Genomic DNA, 25760 nt, shown 5'->3' with positions numbered 1-25760 from the left:
AAAAAAAAATTAAAAAAAAAATAAATAAAAACGTTAAAAAAATTTTTTTAAATAAAAACAAAAAGATTATTGATCCGATATCGATACCCTGTTACTCCCTGAAGTCTGTGCTCTATTCAGACCTCCTGGTTCTTCCCTAACGTCCTTCCTTTGCCCCGCAGTCCCATCCAGGGGCACGCACTACGTTTTGTCCTTATGTCTCCTTAAGTCCCTCTTGGCTGTGACATTCCCCAGACTTTTCCTTGCTTTCCATGCCCTTGGCAGTTTCAAATAGTACGGGTCGTGGATTTTGTGTTGTGTTTTGTTTTGTTCTCATGAGTAGGATGGGGTTCAGGGATCCGGGGAGGAAGACCGTGGAGGTGACGCGGTCCTCTCAGTGTTCTCGCATCACGAGAAGGCCATGTCAAATACCAACGTGACTTATCACTGCTGATACTAACCTTCACTGCCCGGTTGAACTGGTCTTTGTCAGGTGTCTTCGTGTAAAGTTCCCTCTTTTTTCCGGGTGTGGGGTTTTTTTTTTTTTTTTTTTTTTAGGAGAGTCAGAGAGCGAATGGGAGAGGGAGAGAGAAAATCTTAGGCAGACTCCGTGCCCAGTACAGGGCCTGACACCGGGCTCGATCCCACGACCCTGGGATCATGACCTGAGCCGAAGTCAAGAGCTGGGCGCTCACCAACTGAGCCACCCAGGCGCCCCAGGTGTGGGAGTTTTAAAAGTTGTGTCCGTCTGAAAAAAAAAAAAAGTTGCATCCATCTGTATGCCACACGGACCGAGTGTTTGTTTTGGGGACTTACGTCCCTGTTGGGTCGTTGTCTTTCTGTCTGCAGGCCACTCAAATCTGTCTGGCTTGGGGCGAGGGCATCGTTACGCAAAGCCTAAGGATTTCCCGATGCTCCTTGCTTTCCTGGTGACAGTGATATGTCTCCTGTTGGGTCCGCACTGTCTCTTAGATGCTTCAGAATTTTGCTGCCCAATCCAGTCGCCGGGGGCCACTCGCAGTATTTAGGTTTAATGAAGATCGAACAAGACTTACAGTTCAGCTCCCGAGTTGTGCAGACACATGTCACGCGGGCAGCAGCCGTAGGTGGTGATGAGGGGCTAACACACTGGACAGTGCAGGTGAGGGGACATTTCCATCCCCGGTTTCATTACGGCCCCCGTGTCTCCTCACCCCTCTCCTCCCTCGTCCCCAGTTCCCAGGTCCCCCAAGGACAACCAACGTGATCGGCATTGTTCTCCACGAGCCTACAGGTATTTATACAACCGCAGGCTGGTATATGACGCACTTTGGGTCACGGTTCTTCGTAAAAAGAAAAGAAGCTCTTATCCACTGTACGTATATATGTTCTCCTCTTCTCACTTACAATGCGTTGTGACTGTCTCTTTGGGCCCAATAGAGTTAGAGCTAATTTATTCTCTGCGATGACTGCACAAAATTGCGTGCTGAGAGCGTAATACGACTTAACAACCATTTCCGGATTCAAGGGCGTCCAAGCTTCCAGCTTTTTGTTTCTTTGTTTGCTGTTCCGAACAGGATTCTAAGAAACCTTCTCATACTCATATCCCTACCCTCTGGCACTTTTTACTTGTTTCTTGGTCAAAGGAATGGGTACAGATTAAATGGTAATCAGTATCGACAGATCTATTTTCCGAAAGGCTGTAGCAATTTCTGGTCGCCCCAGCCACGTACGAGAGAGCCCATTTTCCCTCATGCTCACCAGCCCTGGTTGTTGTCGTTTTCATGCTTTTGAAGAGTTTTTGCCAACCCCATTGTTTTTTTTTCCCCCTAAGTTTATTTATTTTTGAGAGAGAGGGGGAGGGAGGGAGAGAGAGAGTGTGGGAAAGGGTCAGAGCGAGAGGGAGAGAGAGGGAATCCCAAGCAGGCTCCATGCTGCCAGCCTAAGCCAGTCAGGACCCCCCCCCCCCACCCACCCAAAGCTTTTTTTAATGGCATTTTATGGTTGCTCCAATTTTCATCCCTAACACTTTATGGCATCTATGCACTGATATGTCGACTCTAAGCCCCTTGAGGGCCAGGAATGTCTATTTGTTTTCATCTCTCCTTCCCTAGGGTCTAGGTTTTGGTGGTTTGGGGTGATGTTTGCTGAATGCCTAAAGGAAAGGCTTGATTCTGAAAGTCTGGCAAGAATTTCCCTTGGTCTTGCTTGAGGGCAGATGTTAAGCTGTTCCCTTTTTTCTCCCCCACCGCCCCCCCCCCCCCCCACCGCTGGCTTCAGCTTCTCCATCCAGAAAGAGGTTGGATTAGGCCCACATAGATTCTTTCAGCTCAGACATGATGGCTGTGGGTTTGTAAGTCTCTGAGGACAAGAGCATCCAGGTTGGATGTGGGCTCCCTTGAAGACTGGCCCTGTGGCCTGTTTGCTGGGCAACTTGGGCCAAGTCGCTCGACCTTTCTGTGCCCTCTGCTTCTCCCTTGATAACTGACTCCTTCTTTTCAAGGGCGAGAGAGAGAGGGAGAGTTCCGGTGTCCAAGGCTCTCAAACTCAGAAATCTCAGGGGCCGGGCGGGGGCCTGTTGGGTGTTGAGGATGCCACAGGGAGGGGTGGGGACGGTGGCGGGTGGAGAGCCACATATACTGTTTAGAGGGCATGGTGGGTTAGCTCCAGTCAGTGGAAATGCGGCCCCCGGGTTTGAGACCCCCTCTGCGCTAGAAGGATTTAGCGTCTTGGCGAGAGTCGAGGGATCCGAGACCTCAGCTGAGATGCCGTGTTGCCTCGGACATCAGAAGACCCGGGTCCACATCCCAGCTGGGTTACTGGCGGGCTAGGCTAGCCCCGGTCGGTGCAATGCTGCCCCCGCGGCCTGGAAAGTGAATGACACAGAGTCCGGGGTTAAACGGGAATCGGGAAGGCCAGTCTCCTGTGTCCGAGGTTCCATCCCTCCTCGCCCTGGCGACAGCTGGGGTGAAGCTGGTAAGAGGAAGCTTAATGAATAACCCGGGGGACTGGCCAGCGTGAGTGTTTGGCGGCTGTGGGCGTCAGGGACAGCGGCTGGCTGACGAACGTAGCTCTGGGCTCCGGGAGGGCACGGGTCAGTGACCCGGGCCACCCCTCCAGTCTTATCTGCCCTCTGATGCAGCCATCCTGGCGTCCCCACTGGGTGTGCTTCTAAGACAGGTGCTCTGGAGCCTGGCCCCTCTGCTTCTGAGCTCTGGCTCTGCCAGTGCTGTGTGACCTCGGGACAGCGGCTTGACCTTTCTGAGCTCGGTCTGGATGCTGACACGCAGCGAGTATTCCGTGATCCGACGACGTCGTGTCGCCACACTTCCCACCCTCGCATGCCGCCACTGTCTGCTGTTCTAAATGTTTTACACGTCTTAACTCACGTGATCCTCCCTGTAACTCCACCAGAGAGGTGGTGTTCTAGCCCCCTCTTACAGTTGAAGGAACAAAGCACAGAGAGGCGGAGGGACTGACCCGAGTTTGCACAGCGAGGAAGTGGCAGAGCTGGTGTTTGTGCCAGAGGCTGGTTCCGTGGTCTGCGTTCCAGAAACCGCTGCCATGGCTCCCACTTACTAGTCAAACAAACAAAACACAAAACAAAACCTTAAGAACATCGTAAAGAAGAGAAAAGACGTGTATAGTATTTAAAAAACCCACATATAAGTGGACCTGTGCAGTTCACATCCGTGTGGTTCGAAGGCTATCATGCTTCTTGTTCAAGTCTAAGCTGTTTGCTAAGGCCCCACTCCTCCAGGAAGCCCTCCCTGATTCTCCCCCACCCCCAGCTGCCCTATGCGGACCTTCTGCTCTCTGAATTGGATGTCTTCCTCTCCCCTCCAGGCCGGAGGCCACCTCGGGGCACGAACTGGGTTTTGCCACCTCTGCGTCCCCAGTGCCCCATCCAGGACAGGACATTTGACGAGGACGGGTACATGTTTCGTGGGAGGATGGCAAGGAAGCTGCCAGAACCCTCATCAAGGGTCATGGCCAAGCAGCTCAACTTGACCGCGAGCAGCCAGGAGTTAATCATCAAGCCTGGGGAGGTCACGCGTAGTCCTAGGAGGGCAAAGGACATCTCGGCTGCCAGGTCCTTCCTGGAGCTCACCTCCCGTTTTGTATATAGGGAAACTGAGGCTCAGAGATGGATATGACTAGCTCGGTTTCACCCAGCGTGATGGTGACAAGATATAAATTTGTTCGTGTTATTCCTCCGCCTATAGTCTTCTATGGGTCCCCAGTACCCCTGGGTAAGTTCCAGATTCTGGAGTGGCATAGGCATCCTGCAGACTGTGGTTCCTTGCCCACATCTCCAGCCCCAAACCTGCCGTCCTCCAAGAAATTTCCCAGCCCCCCCGGGGCCAGGTGAGGTACCTGCTCTGGGCGTCCACAGCCCTCCCCCACCTCTGCCTGATAACATCTGATAGCACACCGACGGTAACTGCTCTCTGGTGGCCCCTTGGGGCTTCATGAGGGCAGTGGACTTGCTGTGTCCTTTGAGGCTAAAGTCCCAGCGCTCGACACATAGTAGGCGTTCAGTACCTATTTGTTGACTGAATCAATGGTCAGAGTCATTCATTTGAACCATAATAATTATTTGGGTGCCTGTGTTGGGTGTGAAATATTAGAGGTGAGGAGGGGCTTCAGAAAAAAATTATGCCTTCTCGTGTGACAGATAACAATTGTCTCTTTGTCCTTTGACCTAAGCTGACCTGCCAGTGGCCCAGGGATGGTGGCTTGGCACACAGAGCAGACACTGGACCCTGGGTAAGAGGATTCGGAGATGTCGGTGTTACAGGAGAGCTGGTCCTTGGCCAAGGAGAGTCTAGCTGAGTGGCCTTGGCCAAGAGAGTCTCCCTCTCTGAGCCTCCATTTCTTCATCTGTCCAATGGGACCCTGGACAGCGCACAGCGCACAGCGGGGCAGTGAAGGTTGAATTGAATCTAGTCCCCTTTCTTCCTCCGGCGGGGAGGTGTTCCTTTAACGGGGGAGGAGGGGCCAAGGCTACAGGAAGTTGCAGGAAACTGTGCAGAGCTGGTGCTCCCAGCCCGGGGCCGCAGACTGGAGCCAAGCTGGGTCTGAGGACTGTTCGGCTGGAAGGTAATGGGGCCTGGGGCCCGAATGCTGCCCCTGGGGCTGTGTGTGCATGTGCGCGTAGGATAGTCTGGAAGGTTCTGGAGCAAAGTCCATGATGAGTGGACACAAACTGAGAGGGTACGGGTGCGAAACCTTCCCAGGAACGCTCATTTAACTCGGGGTGCTCTGTGGTCTGGACTGCCTTGGAAAAGAAGGCGGGGTGCCGGGGACTCTGATGGCTGGGGAGCAGGCCCTTCTTGCCAGAGGGGCTTCCTGCCAGGCAAAGCTTCCCGGCGCTCGTCCCAGGGATTTGGCTATGCCACCCAGGTGGCCTCTGGGAAAGCCTGAGGGACAAAGGAGGCAGAAACAGCAGATGACTGTTACCCTAATTCATAGATGTGGCAGGTGAGGCCCAGTGAGGAAGAGGGACGTGGCCAAAGTCGTGCTTGCTGGGACCTGAACCCAAGCCCCGGGCTTCCCACTGCATTGCCCCACAGCCGAGAGGGCCCGGGGCTCCCACCTCAGCCCCAGTGGTTGCCACATTTGGTCAGAGCCATGCGTCCCTAGGCCAAGGTCTCACCTTGGCCCCAGACCTCAGTCTGGGAGGCCTGTGTCCTTATGGGCATCTGGGCCTGATAAGGCTGTTGACGGTTTGAGGCTTGTCCATTTGACTGATGCTTGCCGTCCTTCGGTGGGCCGATAGTGTAACTGACAGCACTAGGCGGGCCTGGGAACTGAGCCAGGAGCATTTGGCGCCTAAGGACAACTGGCGATTAGTATGAAATGCTCACAACCCTAACCGTCCCCATCGTCGCCATCTAATAGAGAAAGCATGGCACCGTGTTAAGAACACAGATGCCCAAGTGCCCTGCCTGAGTCTGAAGCCTGGCCTTGCCATTTCCAGCTGTGTGACTTTGGGTCGATAACCTAACCTCTTTGGGCCTCAGTCTCGTTGTCTGTACCACGGAGCTAGGGGGTGAACCTACCTCGGGGTTGTTGCGATGATTATATACGACGGCATATAAGGTTCCCGGCACGGTGCCTGGCTGGCAATGGGTTCTTCTCTTTCAGACTCCCTAGGTGTGTGTCTTCCTCCTAGCGACTTTCACCATTTCCGATTATTTTGTTTGTCTATACAGTTATTTGTTGATCGCCGATCTCCCCCATCAGCTCCAAGAGTAGATGTCTGTCCTGCTCACCGTGGTCTCCCCAGTTCCTAGGTCAGGGCCTGCACCTCGTGGGTGCCCTACAGACATACTACAGTGAGGGTAAGCACGCCCGCCCTGTGACAAGGCCCCAGTGAGGAAATGCCTCTAGAGGACTCCCCTGATGTCTGGCATATACTGGGGACTCAACAAAGGGGGCTATTATTATTGTGAATGCACACCATACCCTGCGAGTCTGGGGACTGTTATTAGTCTCATTTTACAAAAGAGAATACGGCACAGAGAAGTTGAGACACTTGTTGGAGTCACACAGCTAGGAAGGCAGAGCTGGTTTCTAACTTTGGTCTCTGATTCAGCCCAGAGCCCGGGGCCAAGGTGAGGCCCAGGCTGAGGTATGCTGAGCTTGGGTGACCCACGGGGCCGTCTTCCTCAATGCCATGTCCAGTTTGAGAAGTGCCCCTGATGGAACTGGGTGGAGGTGCCTCAGACTCTGCTCTAACCAGGGAATCCCAGGGCCATCCCAGCAAGGGCCCCAGGTCAACTCCAGGGGCAGGAGCCCTGGAACTCTGGTGGGGCAGGGGCGCAATGTGACCAAGTAAGGGTGGACAAGAGCCCCTCTCCCCCCCCCCCCCCCCCCCCGGCGGTGGAGGGTGGGCAAAGCTGCAGCGCTCCTCCTACTGGCCAACAGCGGAACTGCAGGGGTTGGCCCAATGCTTTTCTGCCCCCAGTGAAAAAGAGGGGTTGCTTTTGCACTAACGGGGCCTTTGCTCAAAACCTGCCGATGGCTTCCCACTGCAAGCAGAATTAGAAGAACATTCCAGTTCCTCCCCGTGGTCTGGTAGGCCCTTCCAGAAGTCCCTGCCCAGCCCTCCTTGCTCGCCTCCTGCGCCCAACCCCCTTATCCCTGCACTGGAATCTCCCCAAGTTCATTTGTCTCTCAAGGGGTTTCCACCCCTGTTCCCTCTGCAGGAATGCTTTTCCCTGGGCTCCCTGTTGTCCCTCATCTCCAACATCCCCGTTGGAGAACCTGCAGATCGAAAGAGAATTCAAAGACCTCTCAACCAACGCACACGCGCAGATCCGATCTGCATCCTGGTTCAAACTGTTAGAAACCCCAAATCACTGACAGCAAAACCGGCCATTTATCCAGCTTAATGAGAGGGAGGGAAAGGTGAACATTTACCAGGTATTTGATGATAATAAGAGATGATTAATAATATTTTTGGAAATGATAATGGTATTTGACGATTAAAAAAAACCTTAGCATCCTTGAGGTGTAATTTCCATAAAATAAAATGAGCCCACTTTGAGTTAGAATTCAGTGAGTTTGCCCAAACGTATACAGTTATGAAACCATGTGGCTACCTTGTTGGAAAAGAGTTCTTCACTTTCAGAGATGTGTGCTGAAGTATTTGCAGATGAAATAATACAGGAGGGAAATGTAATAATAATAATAATGATAAATAGGGGCGCCTGGGTGGCTCAGTCGGATAAGCCTCTGACTCTTGATTTCCGCTCCGGTCATGATCTCGCGGTTCATGGATTCAAGCCCCACGTCCGGCCACCGCTGGCAGTGGGGAGCCTGCTTGGGATTCTCGGTTTCTCCTCTCTCTCTGCCCCTCCCCTGCTCACATTCTGTCTCTCTCTCTCTCTCTCTCTCTCTCTCTCTCTCTCTCTCAAAAATAAATAGATTTAAAAAAATTTAAAATACTGCCTCCTGCCCCTGTCACCCCTGTTTGACATTTTGCGATCCTGTCTCCACAGCTAGAATGTGAGCTCTGGCCAAGCAGGGGCTGCTTCTGACTTGGGCACTCCTGGGTCGCCAAACCTGGAACTGCCTGGCACATAGTAGGTGCTCAAGAAAAGGGTTTTTTTTTTTTTTGCAGCCTGCTTGAATGAATGAATGATGAGTGAATGAATGAATGAATTCTACTCTCATTCATTCATCCCCAGGTACCGGCCACGTTCTACATCCCCAGCACTGTGGGCAACGCCCGTTACAGAGTGAAACCTGGTGGTCCAGACGGGGACACTGAGCAGCCAGTTGCCTGGAGTGTCACAGCTCGGCAGCCAGATAGGGCTGAGGGGCCGAGCCGAGGCTCTTCTCCCTCTTTCCCTCCTCTGTCCCGGTTAAGGGGTCTCCTACTGGAGCAGCCTGGGCTATGACCGTCGCGTTCTTCTGCAGGCTGCTGGAATGGAGAGCCCCCTGGCAGACCGTGCTCAGGGTGGGCATTTCCATGTGGTCACTCCTCTGCTGGAGAGCCGGGCACTATCCCAGGTGGCAGGCACGACCGTCTTCCTCAAGTGGGAGAACGTGCAGCCGGCCGGCTCCTTCAAGATCCGGGGCATTGGGCATTTCTGCCAGGAGGTGAGGTGTTGGCAGGAGAGGAGAAGTGAGGGCGGAGGGGAAGGAGGAGGAGGCGGGGGATGGATGCCGGCTGGGTGGGGGGCAAGGGCAGGAGGGGAGAAGCAGACTTGTACAGATGGGAGGGGCAGGACGAGGGGTGAGGAGAGGGCTGGGGACGGACTGAGTCCATCCCGCATAGGCTCTGTGACATCTGCTTGGGTCAGCCCCTAAGCTCATTCCTTCTCTTCCCAGGCGGTCAAGAAGGGATGCAGACACTTGGTGTGCTCCTCAGGTGACCGTCAGGGCTGGGTCCTCAGCTCTGGGTGGGGGGGAGGAAGAGCTGGAGCAGCAGCAGTAGATGTCCGGGGATCAGCCTCCTCCCGAAGGTCCCGCCTCATCAAGGTCATGGTCAGGTGGCCACTGTCCTCTGCCCGCCCTCTTCCCGTCATTCAGGACTCGTGGCAGAAGTGACCAAAACCCAATTTATACAGGCTTAAGCTACAGGTTCCAAGAATGGAAAATTCTTGGGATAAGTGGCTTTCAGGTACAGCTGGATCCAGGAGCTCCCCTTTGTATTTCTCCTTCTCTTGGCTTGTCTTTCCTCTGTACTAGCTTTAATCTCACGCAGACCTCAGAGCAGCAAGATGGCCATCAGGAGTTCCAGGCTTGCCTCCTGTCATCCTATCAGCCCTAGTGAAAAGGGAGCACCCCTTCTGGCTGGTTCTCCTCAATCCATGAAGTGGTCTTTTGCACCCGTCTTGGGTCATGTTCTCATCCCTGAAACAGTCACAGGTTGGGGGACTGAGTTCTCTGATTGACTCATTCTAGGTCACATATCCACCTCTGGGACCAGAAAGAGCACAGAAGGTGGGGCATACGAGCGTGGGGAAGGAGTGGCTCACAAAGGGAAGTAGCGGGGAGGGGGGAGAGTGTGTTACCGAGCCAACACCACGCTGACCACCCTTCCAATTCTTCCACAGGGGGCAACGCAGGCTTTGCTGCTGCTTATGCCGCTCGGAAGCTGGGCGTCCCTGCCACCATTGTGCTCCCTGAGGGCACCTCCCTGCACGTGGTGAGGAGGCTGCAGGGGGAGGGGGCTGAAGTCCAGCTGGCTGGAAAGGTAAGGACCCCAGGAAGGAGAAGCCGGCTGGAGTGGGCTGTCCCCCTTTACCCTCCACTCACCCCTAAGAGAAGGTATCTGCCCCCCCCCCCCCCCGCCATCCATACACACTTTTAAAGGCTGGCCTGGAGCCCAGCCTTCTCTTAGGATGGCTGAGCCAAGGGGCGGGAGCGAGGCATGATGTATATTGAGGGCTAGCGCTTCCCGCCTCTACCTACCCCTACTTGCCCTGCGTGGGCCCAGGAGAAACAGGAAGCTAATGGGCCAGGAGTGTGCCCGTGTCCTCACATCCTCACTGACACTTGGCCTTATTCGTCCGAAAATTGTTGGCATTTGATGAGACAAAAAGCGTAGAGAAAGATCACGGTGGCATCATTTCTCATTCTGAGACCACCCCAGTGAGAGAGGGGCCCGCCGTCAAGGATATCGCTGGCTCATCTCGTTACTGAAGAAACAGAGATGCAACTGTGTAATCCTTCTACCTTCCTGGAAAGAAGGAAAAAAAGCATCCTTGGAAAAGAGAATTTTTTAAAGCATCAGAATTAAAACTAAAAACCATACCATGGTACCTGAGACCTGGTGTCCAAATATTCAGTGTCCAGTTTCCTTCCTTCCTTTCTTCCTTCTTTCTTCCATTTATTCATCCGTTCAACCATCCTCCCATCCATTACCCTCTTTCCCTCCCTCCCTCCCATCCATCCATCCATCCATCCATCCATCCATCCATCCATTTATCCATCCATCCCTCATCACCTTCCCTCCCTTTGTCCCTTCCTTTCTCCCTCCTTTCTACTCCTTCCTTCCTTCCTTCCTCTCTCCCTCCCTCCCTCCCATCCATCCATCCATCCATCCATCCACCCATTTATCCATCCATCCCTCATCACCTTCCCTCCCTTTGTCCCTTCCTTTCTCCCTCCTTTCTACTCCTTCCTTCCTTCCTTCCTCTCTCCCTCCCTCCCTCCCATCCATCCATCCATCCATCCATCCATCCATCCATTTATCCATCCATCCCTCATCACCTTCCCTCCCTTTGTCCCTTCCTTTCTCCCTCCTTTCTACTCCTTCCTTCCTTCCTCTCTCCCTCCCTCCCTCCCATCCATCCATCCATCCATCCATCCATTTATCCATCCATCCCTCATCACCTTCCCTCCCTTTGTCCCTTCCTTTCTCCCTCCTTCCTACTCCTTCCTTCCTTCCTTCCTCCCTCCCTCCCATCCATCCGTCCATCCATCCATCCATTTATCCATCCATCCCTCATCACCTTTCCTCCCTTTGTCCCTTCCTTTCTCCCTCCTTTCTACTCCTTCCTTCCTTCCTTCCTCTCTCCCTCCCTCCCTCCCATCCATCCATCCATCCATCCATCCATCCATCCATCCATTTATCCATCCATCCCTCATCACCTTCCCTCCCTTTGTCCCTTCCTTTCTCCCTCCTTCCTACTCCTTCCTTCCTTCCTTCCTTCCCCCCTCCCATCCATCCACCCATCCATCCATCCATCCATCCATTTATCCATCCATCTCTCATCACCTTCCCTCCCTTTGTCCCTTCCTTTCTCCCTCCTTCCTACTCCTTCCTTCCTTCCTTCCTTCCTTCCTCCCTCCCTCCCTCCCTCCCATCCATCCATCCATCCATCCATCCATTTATCCATCCATCCCTCATCACCTTCCCTCCCTTTGTCCCTTCCTTTCTCCCTCCTTTCTACTCCTTCCTTCCTTCCTTCCTCTCTCCCTCCCTCCCTCCCATCCATCCATCCATCCATCCATCCATCCATCCATTTATCCATCCATCCCTCATCACCTTCCCTCCCTTTGTCCCTTCCTTTCTCCCTCCTTTCTACTCCTTCCTTCCTTCCTCTCTCCCTCCCTCCCTCCCATCCATCCATCCATCCATCCATCCATCCATCCATTTATCCATCCATCCCTCATCACCTTTCCTCCCTTTGTCCCTTCCTTTCTCCCTCCTTTCTACTCCTTCCTTCCTTCCTTCCTCCCTCCCTCCCATCCATCCGTCCATCCATCCATCCATTTATCCATCCATCCCTCATCACCTTCCCTCCCTTTGTCCCTTCCTTTCTCCCTCCTTTCTATTCCTTTCTTCCTTCCTTCCTTCCTCCCTCCCATCCATCCATCCATCCATCCATTTATCCATCCATCCCTCATCACCTTCCCTCCCTTTGTCCCTTCCTTTCTCCCTCCTTCCTACTCCTTCCTTCCTTCCTTCCTTCCCCCCTCCCATCCATCCACCCATCCATCCATCCATCCATCCATTTATCCATCCATCTCTCATCACCTTCCCTCCCTTTGTCCCTTCCTTTCTCCCTCCTTCCTACTCCTTCCTTCCTTCCTTCCTTCCTTCCTTCCTTCCTCCCTCCCTCCCTCCCTCCCATCCATCCATCCATCCATCCATCCATTTATCCATCCATCCCTCATCACCTTCCCTCCCTTTGTCCCTTCCTTTCTCCCTCCTTTCTACTCCTTCCTTCCTTCCTCTCTCCCTCCCTCCCATCCATCCATCCATCCATCCATCCAATATTCATTGAACTTCTACTATGTGCCTGTAGTATGTTAGAGCCAGTGATATAGAGATAGTAAGCCACGGTCTCTACTCTTGCAAAACTCCCTGATGTTGGGGGGACACACAGATAAGCAGATGGTGACAAGAGAATGTGATAAGTGTTGTGATGGGCAGCACAGGGCCCTGAGGAAGAACAGAGAAGGTATATTGTTTTAATCAGTGATTGCTGCTGGATAATGCTGTGTAACAAGCAGCCCCCACGTATCAGGGGCTTATGAGAAACATGATCTGTCTTGCTCATGGGCCTGTGCGTGGGCCAGGGTGGCTCTGCTTCAGGCTGCAGACGGGATTAAGCTGTGCACGCGTGCCCCTCATCCGTCTTGACCAGTGGCCACCTGGGACTTGTTCTTCTCAAGGTGAATGTCAGGAAGAGTGAGAGCAGAGTGCCTCTCAAGGCCGTGGCTCAGAACTGTTGTGCTGTCGCTTCTGTCACATGGCATTGGCCAAAGCAAGTTCCACACTGGGACCTACATCAATTGGTGGTGGAGAATGTCCTCTGCCCTCTCTAGTGGGAAGAACAGTGGTCACGTGGCAAAAGGCATGGTGTGTGAATGTAATGGAGGGAAGGAACTGGGCAGTGGTCCAAACTACCGCCCGGCTGTGCCTCAGATTTGGGGAGATGACCCAGGAAAGTCTCCCCAAGAAGGGTCCCCTGGGTTGGGTCTTGAGAGGGGAATACAAGTCCTCCCATTGGAGAAAGGGCAGAGGGGGTCGTGGGCAGAAGAAAGAGCGAGGGAAAGGCATGGATGGGGATGAGCATTGGTGCATTCCATTCCCCTGGGGGCGGGGGGGATGACAGGTGAGGCCCGAGAGTGGGGGTGGGGATGGCCTCCTCAGCAGCAGGGCAGCTTGCGGGTGGGGCTAGCACAGGTTTTCATCTGAGGGCAATGGGGAGCCATGACAGGATTTTGAGCAGGGGAGGGACACGATGGGACCCTTACTCGGGCAACGGACAGGAGGCAGGAAAGCCTGTGAGGAGGCAGCTGCTCCAGGTGAGTCAAGGGCCACATGGTTTTGAATCTCATTTTTGTTTCAATAACTCAAGAGAATGAGGCCCATCTCTTCGGTTAGATTAGAAATTCCTTGTGGACAGAGACCATTTCTTTGCTTTCTCTGCGTCCCCCAGCACGGGACTGGGGCCATCCAGGAGACCTCAGGCTCTGCTCCAGCCTCCGAGCGGTCTGACGCCTGGGCCTTCTGAGACCCTCGGTTTCTCTTTAGGTCTGGGACGAGGCCAGTCTGAAGGCGCGAGAGTTGGCCAAGAGGGACGGTTGGGTGAACGTCCCTCCGTTTGACCACCCCCTGATCTGGTAAGGTTGCTGTCCCTCCCTCATAGAGCTGAGAGCCCAGACCCTCGTTGCGTTGGCGTCCTCCCAATGTACAGAAGGGAAAACTGAGGCCTAGAAAGGAGAAGATGCTTGGAAGCCAGGCACACTGGGGTTCAGGCCCTGCTTCTGCCACTTGTGAGTTGTGGGACTTGGCAAAGTATCTCACCACCCCATGCCTCAGTTTCCACATGTATAAAATGGACATGTTAATAACAAATCCTGTTTATGGCGTGCACTTTGGGATGCATTTAATCCATTTGATCCTCCCCAAAGCCCTAGAGGTGAGTGTTTTATGCCCATTTCACAGGCACAGAGGGGTCAAGGAACTTGCCTGAGATCACACAGCTAGTACGTGGCCAAGACATGGGGTCCCAGGCCCAGAACTTGAGTCAGCTGGTTCCAAGTGACATGCTGGTCTCCTCTTAAGCACACACTAACTACCCATTTCCAAGGTTGTGGAGGGGATTAAACAGGACAGTGTCTGAGAACGTGCCTGGAAAGAATGAGTGAATGAATACATTGAATGAATGAAAGCTGAGTGAACTAAGTGTTCCTGGGTCTCCTCTCCCCTTGATGCGGGTGGGGATTGGGGTGGTGATGAGGAGAGTTTGTGTATATGTGAGCCTTTGGGAATGGAGGAGAGTTTGTGTATATGTGGGGGGACCTTGCTCAACCTGCTTCCTCCTTCCCCCAGGGAAGGCCATGCCAGCCTGGTGCGAGAGCTGAAGGCAGCACTGGGGACCCCACCGGGGGCCCTGGTGCTGGCAGTAGGCGGTGGAGGGCTCCTAGCTGGCGTGGCAGCTGGCCTCATAGAGGTGGGCTGGCAACGTGTGCCCATCATCACAGCAGAGACCCAAGGGGCACACTGTTTCAATGCAGCCATCAAGGCAGGCAAGCTAGTCACACTGCCAGACATCACCAGGTAGGTGTGGGCTGGGGGCATTTGGGGGGGGCTGAAGGATGGGGGTGTTAGTGTCACTGGGCTTCTCAGTCCCAACCGGTGGAGGCAGGGTGTACACAAGAGGTTCTACTTCACCTGGGGACCCCGACCATGGAAATGTGGATCTCACTTAGAAGGTGATGCCAAACAAGTAGATGAAGGATATGATCTGTTTAAGTTTCACGAATTAATAAAACAAGTTTCATTGGTATGTACCGTTAAAAAGGAAGTTAAATGTGTTGCAGGTAAGGTAGAAAATGTAGGCAAGCAATAAGCAACAGAAAACAAAACGGCACCTTCAATCCCACCATCCAAAGATGAACAATGGGCTACATTTTCCTAGTCTTTGTTTTCCCCTTGTGCATGCATAGTTACACACAAGTAAAATGTGCCTGGCATATACAGTAGGTGCTCAACAAATGTTTGTGAAACGAATGAGTGAATTTGTATATGCATATGTATTTGTACATATATATGTATATATATATAATTTATTTATATATAAAATTTATTTATTTTGAGAGGAAGAGTGAGAGAGAGCGAGAGCGAGAGCGAGCACAAGCTGGGGAAGGTCAGAGAGAAGGAGAGAGAGAGAATCCCAAACAGGCTCTGCACCTCAGCATAGAGCCCGATGCAGGGCTTGAATTCATGAACTGTGAGATCATGACCTGAGCTGGGATCAAGAGTCAGACACTTAACTGACTGAGCCACCCAGGCGCCCCCTAAGTCATCTGTATTAAGCACCTATTGTGTAAGGTTCTGGGTGGCCAGTTAGAGAAACAACTCAGTCCTTACCTCAAGAACTCTATCTGGGGGCACCTATGTGGCTCGGTCAGTTAAACATCTGACTTTGGCTCAGGTCATGATCTCATGGTCCGTGAGTTCGAGCCTCACTTCAGGATCTGAGCTGTTGGCACAGCATGGAGCCTGCTTCTCTCTCTCTCTTTCTCTCAAAAATAAATAAACAAAACATATTAAAAAAAATAAATTAGGAATGCCTGGGTGGGTCAGTCAGTTAAATGTCCGACTTCAGCTCAGGTCAGGATCTCACAGTTCATGAGTTCGAGTCCTGCATTGGGCTCTGTGTTGACTGACAGCTCGGAGCCTGGAGCCCGCTTCAGATTCTGTGTCTCCCTCTCCCTCTGTCCCTCCCTGGCTTGTGATCTCTCCCTCAAGAATAAATAAACATTAAAAAAATTAAATTAAATTAAAAAAAAAAAAGAGAATTCTATGCGGATATATGAGTCTCCTTCTTGTCTTTCTGGTTACCATCTCTCCTCCTTTCTGGCCCCACCCACCCTCCAGCATCTCTGTACTGCTTTTTTCCTGGAAATTATTTGTGCCTCTAATCTCTGAGCCTTTCTTGTCCTTTCCACCTGAAATACCAGCCCTTCTTGCATTGATGAAATCCTCCGTGGCTCAGCCAGGCAGTTGCCACCCAGTATATAGTTGACCTATAATACTCTATTCATTTCCGGTGTACCTCATAGCGACCCGGGAAGCCTATACATTACGCTGCGCTGGCCGCCATGAGTTTTGTCGCCATCTGTCACCACACAAAGCTATTACCATATCGTTGACTCGGTTCCCCATGCTGTCCTTTTCATCCCCTTGGCTGGTTAATTTCATAACTGGAAGTTTGTACCTCTTCCTCTTCTTCACCTATATCGCCCATCCCCCCAGCCCCCTCCCCGCTGGCAACCACTAGTGGGTCTTTGTAGTTGTGAGACTGTTTCTCTCTTGTTGCTGTTGGCTTTATTCTTGGCAATGGCGATGATAATAACCACCACTAAGCCTTCTGTAGAACTCACATTTAGTGAAATGCCAGGCTCTCAAATCTTTTAGGCCCTTGAAATGTTCGAAGTCCGTCCCCAGGACAATCTCATGATTATCTGCATTTTTCAGATTGAGGATACTGAGGCTCAGAGAGGTGAAGTGACTTTCCCAAGGTCACACTGCTAGCTCAGAGCCAAGGTTTCAAACCAGGCAGCCTGGCTCCCGAATCTATGCTCTGGGCCCCTCGGGACGCAGAGCCAGCTGTGATGGACTCGGCAAAGTCTCTCCTGGGCCTGAGGCAAACTGCCCAGCTCCAGAAAGTGCCAGCAGGTAGGTGATCCCAAGCACAGAGATAAGAAGCAAGGACCTTGGAGCCAGACTGCCTGGATTTGAATCCACGTTCTACTACTGACTCACTGCGTGTCCTGGAATCAGTTACTTATTCCCCCTGAGCCTCAATTTCCTCTCTGTAAAAGGGAGTTCATAAATTTCTTTCTTTAAAAAAAAATTTTTTTTAATGTTTATTTATTTTTGCGAGCAAGAGACTGAGTGCAAGAGGGGAAGGGGCAGAGAGAGTGGGAGACACGGAATCTGAAGCGGGCTCCAGGCTCCGAGCTGGCAGCACAGAGCCTGACGCGGGGCTCGAACTCACAAGCCGTGAGATCATGACCCGAGCCGAAGGCGGACGCTCAACCGACTGAGCCCCCCAGGCGCCCCAAGAGTTCATAAATTTCTAACTCAAGGGGGGATCATGAGAATTGAAAGAGAAAATGCATCTATCACCCTGCACATACTCAGCAAGTATTAGTTGTGCAGACATGATAAATAGTTATTAATGAATAAGATGCAAAAAAAAAACACAACCCATTTCTGTGCTTGGGTTTCTGGGGTCCGTGCAAAGGAAGGGCACACTCATGGTTATCGAGTGGGAGGGAGTGAGGTGCATTTGTCCACCATTCGTGGGACACCCGATCGTTGACCACGTCCTCTGGGCCAGTGCTGTGCTAGCCTCTTACAGGGCTGAGCCGCGGCTCATGGCTGGATGGGAGGGGGCCCTGGGGCTTGGAGGGCTGGGTCCGAGAAGGCGGGGGTCCGAGGATTCACCAGCTCTTCCCCACACCCCTGCGCTCCCTGTCCTGCCTGCCCCCTCCTGCAGTGTGGCCAAGAGCCTGGGTGCCAAGACTGTGGCCAGGAGGGCCCTGGAGTGCACGAAGGAGCTGGAGATCTTCTCTGAGGTAGTGGACGATGCCCAGGCCGTGAGTGCTGTGCAGAAGTTCCTGGGTGAGTGAGCCTTGCCCTCCCTCCCCAGGCTCGGAGACTCATGAGGTCCCTGGGCCCCTAGAGGTAGCGTGTTCTCTCTTGTCTGTATCCTCAGTGCCTGCCACGGGGCTGGGCATGCGGTGTTTACCAAATAACTGCACGTTGAGTGCACGGAAGGGGCGTGTGCCGGGCCGTCTCTAGCCTCCAGGCTTCCATGTGTACCTTCTTCCTTCCGGCCCCCCATCCCTGGCCCCTGTCGATTTCGTGTGACTCAGGGCTACTCAGTCATCATGGCACCTGCTCCGGGCAGCCTCCTCCGGTCTCCCACCCACATCCTGCCGGGGTTAGAGACGTCCCAGGAATCAGTTTGTCTGTTCATACCTGCCTGGTCCTTATTCATCCACGGCACTAGATGTAGCCCCCGTGAGGGTGGGGCCTGCTGTGTCCTGTGTACTGTTGTGTCCCCAGAGCCTTCCTAGCATAGGGCCTGGCAGGGAGTGGGCACTCAATAAATATTTGTTGAATGAATGGGTGAATGTATGAGTGAGTGGAAAGGTAGATAATGGATGGATGGGTGGGTGGGTGGATAGATGGATGGATGGACACGTTGATTAATGGACACATTGACGGATGGACAGACAGTCCAATGATGGATAGGGGATGGATGGATGAATGCATGGATGGATAGATGGACGGACGGATGGATGGATGGATACATTGATTGATAGATACACTAATGGATGGACAGACAGACAGTCCCGTGATGGATAGGGGATGATGGATGAATGGATGGATAGATAGATGGATCCGTTGATTGATGGACACGCTGATGGATGGACAGACAGACAGTCCCATGATGGATAGAGGGATGGATGGATGGATAGATAGATGAAAGGTGGATGGATGGATGGATAGATGGTCAGATTGATGGATGGAGAGGGGGTCAGCCAAATGATGGATTGCGAGATGGCTGGCTGGCTGGCTTCATGGATTTGCAGTGCCCAGAGCCTACTGAGCACTGACTGGTTCCTCCTCCCTTTCTCTCTTCTCATCCACCCCCGTCCCCTCCTCCGGGCAGACGACGAGCGCATGTTGGTGGAGCCTGCCTGCGGGGCAGCTCTGGCTGTCATCTACTCAGGCCTCCTGGGGAGGCTCCAGGCTGAGGGCCGCCTGAGCTCCTCCCTGGCCTCGGTCGTGGTCATTGTGTGTGGAGGCAACAACATCAACAGTCAAGAGCTGCAGGCCCTGAAAGCCCAGCTGGGTCAGAGCTGAGGGCCCCTCCTCCGGACGGACACACCCGCAGGTGGCCGAGGGGCCTCTGGGCTCGTGGATGGCGCAGCCGCCTCCTACAGGAAGCCCTCCTGCTCCCTGTGACTCCCCGCAGCCCTGGCCAATAAACCCTTTCTGAGTCGAATTTGTGATTCCAGCTGGTCCGGTCTCTCCTCGAGGCTGGCTCTGCGGTGAGGCGCCTCTTTCTACATCACATGGTGATGATAGCAAGGAAGCAAAACTTGGGTCTCTAAGGGAATCCCGTCATGCGGAACCCCCTCAGGGCTTTCCTCCCTGGGGGACCCGCTCGGGAGGAGGGGGACCTCAGGCCTGGGTAGGCAAGGACAATATCACCAGTCTTTACCGAGTGCTTTTTGTTAAAAAAAACAAAAAGTTTTAACCTTTATTCATTTTTGAGGGACAGAGACAGAGTGTGAGTGAGTGAGAGGCAGAGAGAGAGAGGGAGACCCAGAATCCGAAGGGAGCTCCAGGCCCTGAGCTGTCAGCACAGAGCCCGACGCGGGGCTCGAACCCACGGATTGTGAGACCATGACCTGAGCCGAAGGCAGACGCTCAGCTGACTGAGCCACCCAGACGTCCCTTTACCAAGTGCTCTCTATGCATTTGCTTCTTTAATGTTCACAAAGGTCCTTATGAAGCAGAAACCATTATTATCACCCCCGTTCTAAAGATGGGGAAACTGAGGCACAGGAAGGTGACCGAACCCACTCAAGGTCATAGCTGGAGTGTGGCCCAGCCAGGCTCAAACCCTGTGATTTTCAATATGACACCTTTGTGTGCAGGTCGGTGGTGGCGGGACATTGGGGAAGGAGGGAGGACCTCCAGGTTGGTTCGGATACACCTGCGGGTCACAAGGAGGGTGGGTGCTGATCTGACCTGTGGGAAGCATCCCTTAGGAAGGGAAATTAGAATCTTTTGGAGCCACCAGGGGGCAGCAAAGCGTCTCTGATGGGGAAGCCTGGCTCTGGGCTGGGAAGGCCGGGACCCGCCCCTCCAGCCTCCCTGGGCTCTGCCCCTCAGGGGCCTTCACCCCAGTTAGGGGTGCTGAGGTCCCAGAGATGGCCGGAGCCCATGAGGTCTTGGAATCGGGAAGCCCTATCCCACCCTCACGACCCTGCTGGAAACAAGGCTCCGAGGGTGTGGGGTCCAGCTGGCAACAGCCCCTGGCTCCCCTCCCACGGAGTCCCCCCTGCTGCCTCAGGAGGGCTGTGTGTGCTTGGGCAAGTGCCCTCCCTTCTCTGGGCTTCAAAGCCTGCACCAGTGTGCTGGCTTCCCGCCTCTTTTCCTTTCCCCGAGCGCTTCCCCCTTCCAGGAACCTCCTCCTTCCCGCAAGAGAATTTGAGACCTGCCGTGACCTCCCTCTGCCTGTGTCCCATTTTCTCTTTGACCCTGACGTTGGCCTCGATTGCCAGAGTTGCCCCTCCAGAAGCCACTGGGCCCTGCGGTGTTTCCTGGGAACCCTACGGTGTGAGCTCCCCGGAACAGAGGGGGCGCGGAGAGCCCCGGCTGCGGATTCAGCCAGAACCGAGCCCGGCCCTGTTCCTCCTCATTGAGCAAGCACTGCCAGGCTTCAGAGCCTCAGCGTCCTAATCTGTAAAATGGGTGGTTTGCGGATTCTTGCTATGGGCCTGGCCTATTTCAATCAATGTTGGTTCTTACTACCTCCTGAGCGTGCTCCCCAGCAACGAGGGTGCACGGGGGCCAGAGTTTATTCGTGTCCTGAGTACTTACTGTGTGCAAATGGGCCTTAGCAGTCATTGAATCCCGCGATCACCCACGTGGGTAGATACCATTACCTTCATTTTTGCGAACGAGGAAACTGAGACACAGAGGAGTTGAGCGCTTCCTCCAGGCCACACCAGAACCCCGACCAGAACCCCGCTGCGTAACCCCCCGAGGCGCGTGTGTGTGACTGCTCCTGCTCCCACGCTTCTCCGCGCTTCTAAATCCTACGTGCTTTCAAAGCGCATCGGCAGGGCAGCCTCCTCCCAGAAGCCCCACGGGATTGCTTCAGCCAGCGATGCTCTCCCCCCACCCCCCCGCCCCGTGCTGGTCCAGGCGAGGGGCAGGGCGCACCTCAGTCCCAGGTGCCCCGTCTCCCAGTCAGGCCTGGGCCGCGGCCGCACCCCTGGGAGACTCGTCAGCTGCTGTTTGCTCACCTACCGGTCCTGGCGAGCCAGAGATAAGACGCCGAGGGGCCCGTGGCCCCGCTCAGATAACGCCCGGCAGCGACCTTACTTTAGCCCTTCCTGGTTGACACCCCAGGAATGCCAAGGGCAGGGTGGAGGCGCAGGGAGGGGGTGTAGCAGGACGGGCACCGGGCACGGGGACTCTCACCATCTGTCTGTGCCCTCGCGGACCGCTGCGGGGGGGAGACGGGGAGCCTGGAGGAGGGTCCTGGCAGCGAGAGCTTCTCTGTGTTTTGTTTGTCCAGGGCTGTGCAGAGAGCGCAGCAAACGGGGCCACCGCCAGGTGAGCGTACCTGCCCTGGGTACACGCAGCCTCCCCGCCGCCACCGGGGCCCCCGCGCGGGGCACAGGGCCCCTTTGGCCCCCTATGTGTTCTAGTAGCTGAGGCTTCCTCTGCCCCCTGGCCGGCCTGACTCAGGCACCCTGCTTCCCGATGCCTCCCCTCCATCCGGTCCTTTGTTCCAGCCTTAATCCGGGGTGACACAGGGGCTTGGAACCCAGACGAGGCGGGATGTGAGGAGGGGGGGACCGGAGTCATACATGCAGACACACATCCCCCTCCTCCAGCCCCAGCGGGAGCCCATGCAGGGCGGGGCACGTGCCCCAGCACCTGCAGGGCAAGACCTGACCCCCGTGCTGGGGACGTGACGGCTCAGGCTGGCTCTGTGTCCCAGGTCGTCTGCGTGCCCCTGCGTGTTTGGGTCCACGTGTGTGTGCACGTGGGCGAGGGCGCACACTCAGGTATTTATGAGGGAGTGTTGCCGTTAGTTGAAGGCCATTTGAGGGCCACCTGGGTGGCTCAGTGGGTTGTCGAGCGGCCGACTTCGGCTCAGGTCACGATCTCACGGTTCGTGAGTTCGAGCCCCGCGTCGGGCTCTGTGCCGACAGCTCAGAGCCTGGAGCCTGCTTCCATTCTGTGTCTCCCCCTCTCTCTGCCCCCGCCCCACTCACTCTCTCTCTCTCTCTCTCTCTCTCAAAAATAAACATTAAAAAAATGTTTGAAGGCTATTTGATTTCTCTCATAGTGTGCTTCACATCTTTGCATTTGGGACTTATCCAACCACAAGCAGATTTCAAACTTCAGTGTCTACAGGGAGGCGGGCTGGGGGCTATACATTAGGGAATGGTGGGGATTGGAGCAAACCGAGAACTTGTGGTCTGTCTCAGGGAGGCAGCCGCTGCTCAAGCCCATCTAACCACGGTCCCGGTACAACAGATCTCCTGATCGTTCGGCCAGATTCAAAGCAATTTAGGAAACACCACGTGTCTTTGCCCACGTCTTCATGGAAAGTCTCTGATAAGTCCTGCAGGAAAGTGACTGCCCTGAGTCCGGAGGAGCCCGTGACCCCAGCCTGAGCCAGTTGGAGGCTTGTTTGTCCCCTGGCCACAGTGATTGGTTCCCGTTGGGCCCAGGAGCCACGCTGTCCAGTCAGAGTGTCTGGTCAGGACTTTAGGAGGGAACTGGGAGCCATCCATGGACTGTTCATTTATGCAAGCCAGTGCATTCCCCTTTATGGCCTGCAATGTCTGTCACTTGGGACAGAAAGGGCCCTGACTGATGGCCTACACAGCACACGTCTCACGAGTTGCACTCACTTGCTTCGAGCTGCCTGGGTTTGAGCCCGACCTGCGGTTGGCCCTTGGCAAAAATGAGGCCAGTCTGGGCAGTTTGTCTTTCGCTCTCCGCCTGTCTTTGGGTGCACTTTTCATTCTCCTTCCTGGGCGTGGGGGTTCATCCCACCTGCCTTTACGGGAAGAGCAAAGCCTAACCCACTGTGATATTGATGACGTTGGGGGGCAGCGTTTGGTGAGGCTGGGAGGGTGTTTTAAATTTTTTTTTTCAACGTTTTTTATTTATTTTTGGGACAGAGAGAGACAGAGCATGAACGGGGGAGGGGCAGAGAGAGAGGGAGACACAGAATCGGAAACAGGCTCCAGGCTCCGAGCCATCAGCCCAGAGCCTGACGCGGGGCTCGAACTCACGGACCGCGAGATTGTGACCTGGCTGAAGTCGGACGCTTAACCGACTGCGCCACCCAGGCGCCCTGGGAGGGTGTTTTAAATCAGAGGGTAGGAGTCTCTTTTGGAAGTAGCCGGTGTGAGTGGTGTTGGGGCTGGTGGAACCCAGAGACGCCGCCAGCCTGTAAGAAGACGGTTGCCTAATTTTCCATACACCCCCGGGACCTGCAGCCAGCATCACTCTGACTTAGAGCCTCATGCCCACCTTTCCTGGAAGGCCCGGCAGGACTGTTAGCTGCCGGGAGAACCAGGAGGTTGGCGAGGCCCAGAGAGGGGCAGCCACTCCCTCCAGGACACCTGGGCTTTCACAGTGCTCTCGTAGGGCGCCTGTTCTCACGAGGATGTAGACCCCACTTATTCCTAATCTCAAAGTCCGGCTCCTCTCGGGCTTTCTGGGGCAGACTGGCCACTCGGCGTCCCGTGCAGAAGGGTAAGGAGGATCCAACCCGGAATTACACACTCAGTTCCATTCTTTTGTTGTTGCTGGTTCGTTTCAGAATGAATAAACGCACACGAGTGTATCAGTTAGGATCAGGTTCCGCGTCGCAATTCAGAAAACACAGAAATAAGCGGCTTAACCAAAATAGAAGTTTATTTCTCTTTCACTTAAAAGGGCTGGTGTAGTGTCTCGGTGGTGTCAGAGACCCAGGCTCCTTTGCTTTTGGTTCAGCTGTGAATGGATCCCGTTGCCGTGGTCACCTCACAGTCCCAGATGGATGCTGGGGGGCCGGCCATTACATCCTCATTCCGGGCAGTAGGAAGGCAGAGAGGATGAGGAGAAGCACATTTCTTCTCTTTAGGGACGCTCCCTGTAATCAATGCACACTGTTTTCTACTCATAGCCCATCGGTCAGAGCTTAGTCCCATGGCACAGCTAGCTGCAAGGGCGGCTGGGAAATGTAGTCTTTATTCCAGACAGCCATATGCCCAGCTAAGACCAAAGGTTCTGCTACAGACAAAGAAGAATAAATGAATATTGAGGGATGACAAGAAGTCTTTGGCACACAGACTAAACGTGTACGGGTACAGGTTAAGTTGGTAGAATGAAGAGACCCCACGCTACGGTGTTAGTTCAGAGAAGGGAGGCGGCTCTGTTCCACGAGGTTGTAGAGGGACCCAGGTTCCTTCTGTCCTGTTGCTTCACCACCGCTGAAAATATTGTCCTTGTCCACATGCTCAACATTGGTCCGTAATAACCGAGGCTGCCGTGGGGAAAGGAGAAAGCAGAGGGCAAGACGTTTCCTTTTTAAGGGCTTCCCCTGGATGTGACACCCTTTGCGCCTGCTGGTGGCCCGTCGGCCAAGACTTAATCACATGGGTCACCTGGCTACACAGGAACATGGGAAATGTAGTCTGTAGCTAGGGAGGCACTCTCCAGGCTGAAGCTCAGGGTTCGACTTCCAAAGAGGAGAAGTGGGACCAAAGGGCAATTTGCAGTTTTCACCATGACGAGGAACGAAGGGACGGGTGATTGGGTGACGGTGGATGAGGGCGTGGGAGGTGCCCCGACTGGGCTGAAGTCTGTGCTGGGGTTAGATGCTCAGATGCCCAACCCCAGACTCACCTCTGCTTGGCCGGGTGACGCTGGGCCGGGCCCTGGCGGCTTTGACCGTGTGGTCTGGCCGTGTGGTTTGCTTGGAGAAGAGGTGACGAGTTTGGGGAAATAAGGAATGTGTCGAGTGGGACCGACACGACCTAGTGATTGACTTGGCGTGGTGAGGGGCCCACCAGGCTTGGTGACCATCTGGGAAGATGACTGAGAGGCGAGATCCGAACAGAGGGAGCATGTGGGAAGAAAAGCGAATGGATCCATCCATTCACCCGCCACTCATTTAGTCACTCAATAATTCGCTTAGTAAATATTTATTAAGCACCTACTCTGTGTTGGGCGTTTTTACAGGTGATGGGAATACAGCAAAAGCCCTGGCCTCGTAGCGCTTACATTCTAATGGAGACAGACAGACAATAACAAATCCCCAAATAAAAATGTGACGCGTCAGGGGCGCCTGTGTGGCTCAGGTGAGTAAGCGTCTAACTTCGGCTCAGGTCGTGATCTCACGGTTCTAGGGTTCGAGCCCCGCATCGGGCTCTGGGCAGACAGCCCAGAGCCTGGGGCCGGCTCTCTCTCGCCTGCTGCCCCTCCCCTGCCTGTACTCCGTTTCCCTCTCTCTCAAAAGGAAAAATAAACATTACAAAAAAGGAATTAGAAAACTGTGTGACACGTCAGATGGTGATGGATGGTGTGAGGAAAGATGAGGCGGGAGAAAAGGAGAGAGAATGCCTCGCAAGAGGTGGGGGGCTAGTTTGTCCCGCTGGAGTCTGCCAAAGCGATCCCAGGCATCATATGGTTTGACTTATAAAGTATATCAGCATGGCCCCTAATAGATAAGGAAAAAAATGTTTTAATGCACGCATGATACCCTTACCAGGTCCATCGCCATTAGCAAGTTACTGCTTAATGCGATCCGCTACTCAGTCTGTATTCAGCTTTTCCAAGACGGTCTCAAAGCTGCCTTGTTGGCGTGGGTTTGTTGGAATCAGGGGCCAAGGTGTTCACGTCGCATTCAGTTGTGAAAGGGGTCTCTCGGGTCTCTTACTCTGTCGGTAGGTTGAGGTAGGATGGTCCGAGAAGGCCTCTCAGAAAGGGGAAAACCTGAGCTGAGGCCTGAAGGAAATGAAGGAACGAGTCATGTGGGGCACGTGGGGGGAAGAGC

General features: G+C 54.0%; 1 protein-coding gene across 4 annotated transcripts; it reads left to right on the top strand.

Moving 5' to 3' along the window:
* The first annotated feature begins 5007 nt into the window (after positions 1-5007).
* On the top strand, positions 5008-18967 carry SDSL (serine dehydratase like). Of its 4 annotated transcripts, XM_058691203.1 has the most exons (10): positions 5008-5061; positions 7173-7389; positions 7968-8051; positions 8389-8571; positions 8803-8842; positions 9531-9670; positions 13466-13554; positions 14267-14494; positions 17445-17569; positions 18627-18967. In XM_058691203.1, the coding sequence occupies exons 4-10, from the start codon at positions 8398-8400 to the stop codon at positions 18818-18820; spliced, it is 990 nt and encodes a 329-aa protein (XP_058547186.1). In that variant the 5' UTR covers positions 5008-5061; positions 7173-7389; positions 7968-8051; positions 8389-8397; the 3' UTR covers positions 18821-18967. The 4 variants fall into 4 exon arrangements, with proteins under 4 accessions (XP_058547186.1, XP_058547184.1, XP_058547185.1 ...); XM_058691201.1 differs by lacking the exon at positions 7968-8051; XM_058691204.1 differs by lacking the exons at positions 5008-5061; positions 7173-7389 and adding an exon at positions 5097-6305.
* Positions 18968-25760: the final 6793 nt, after the last annotated feature.

Source organism: Neofelis nebulosa, chromosome 11, assembly GCF_028018385.1.
Source record: "Neofelis nebulosa isolate mNeoNeb1 chromosome 11, mNeoNeb1.pri, whole genome shotgun sequence".
In the NCBI taxonomy this organism is placed as follows: domain Eukaryota; kingdom Metazoa; phylum Chordata; class Mammalia; order Carnivora; family Felidae; genus Neofelis; species Neofelis nebulosa.
Note: the sequence above shows the minus strand (reverse complement) of the source record. Positions and strands in the feature narration are given on the sequence as shown.

What these genes read in the sequence shown, in the direction of transcription:
- SDSL (XM_058691201.1), top strand. Translation starts at nt 8,398, where the DNA reads ATGGAGAGCCCCCTGGCAGACCGTGCTCAGGGTGGGCATTTCCATGTG. An exon ending in TTGGGCATTTCTGCCAGGAG is followed by an intron (nt 8,572 to 8,802) that starts GTGAGGTGTTGG and finishes TTCTCTTCCCAG; the next exon opens with GCGGTCAAGAAGGGATGCAG. An exon ending in TTTGACCACCCCCTGATCTG is followed by an intron (nt 13,555 to 14,266) that starts GTAAGGTTGCTG and finishes TCCTTCCCCCAG; the next exon opens with GGAAGGCCATGCCAGCCTGG.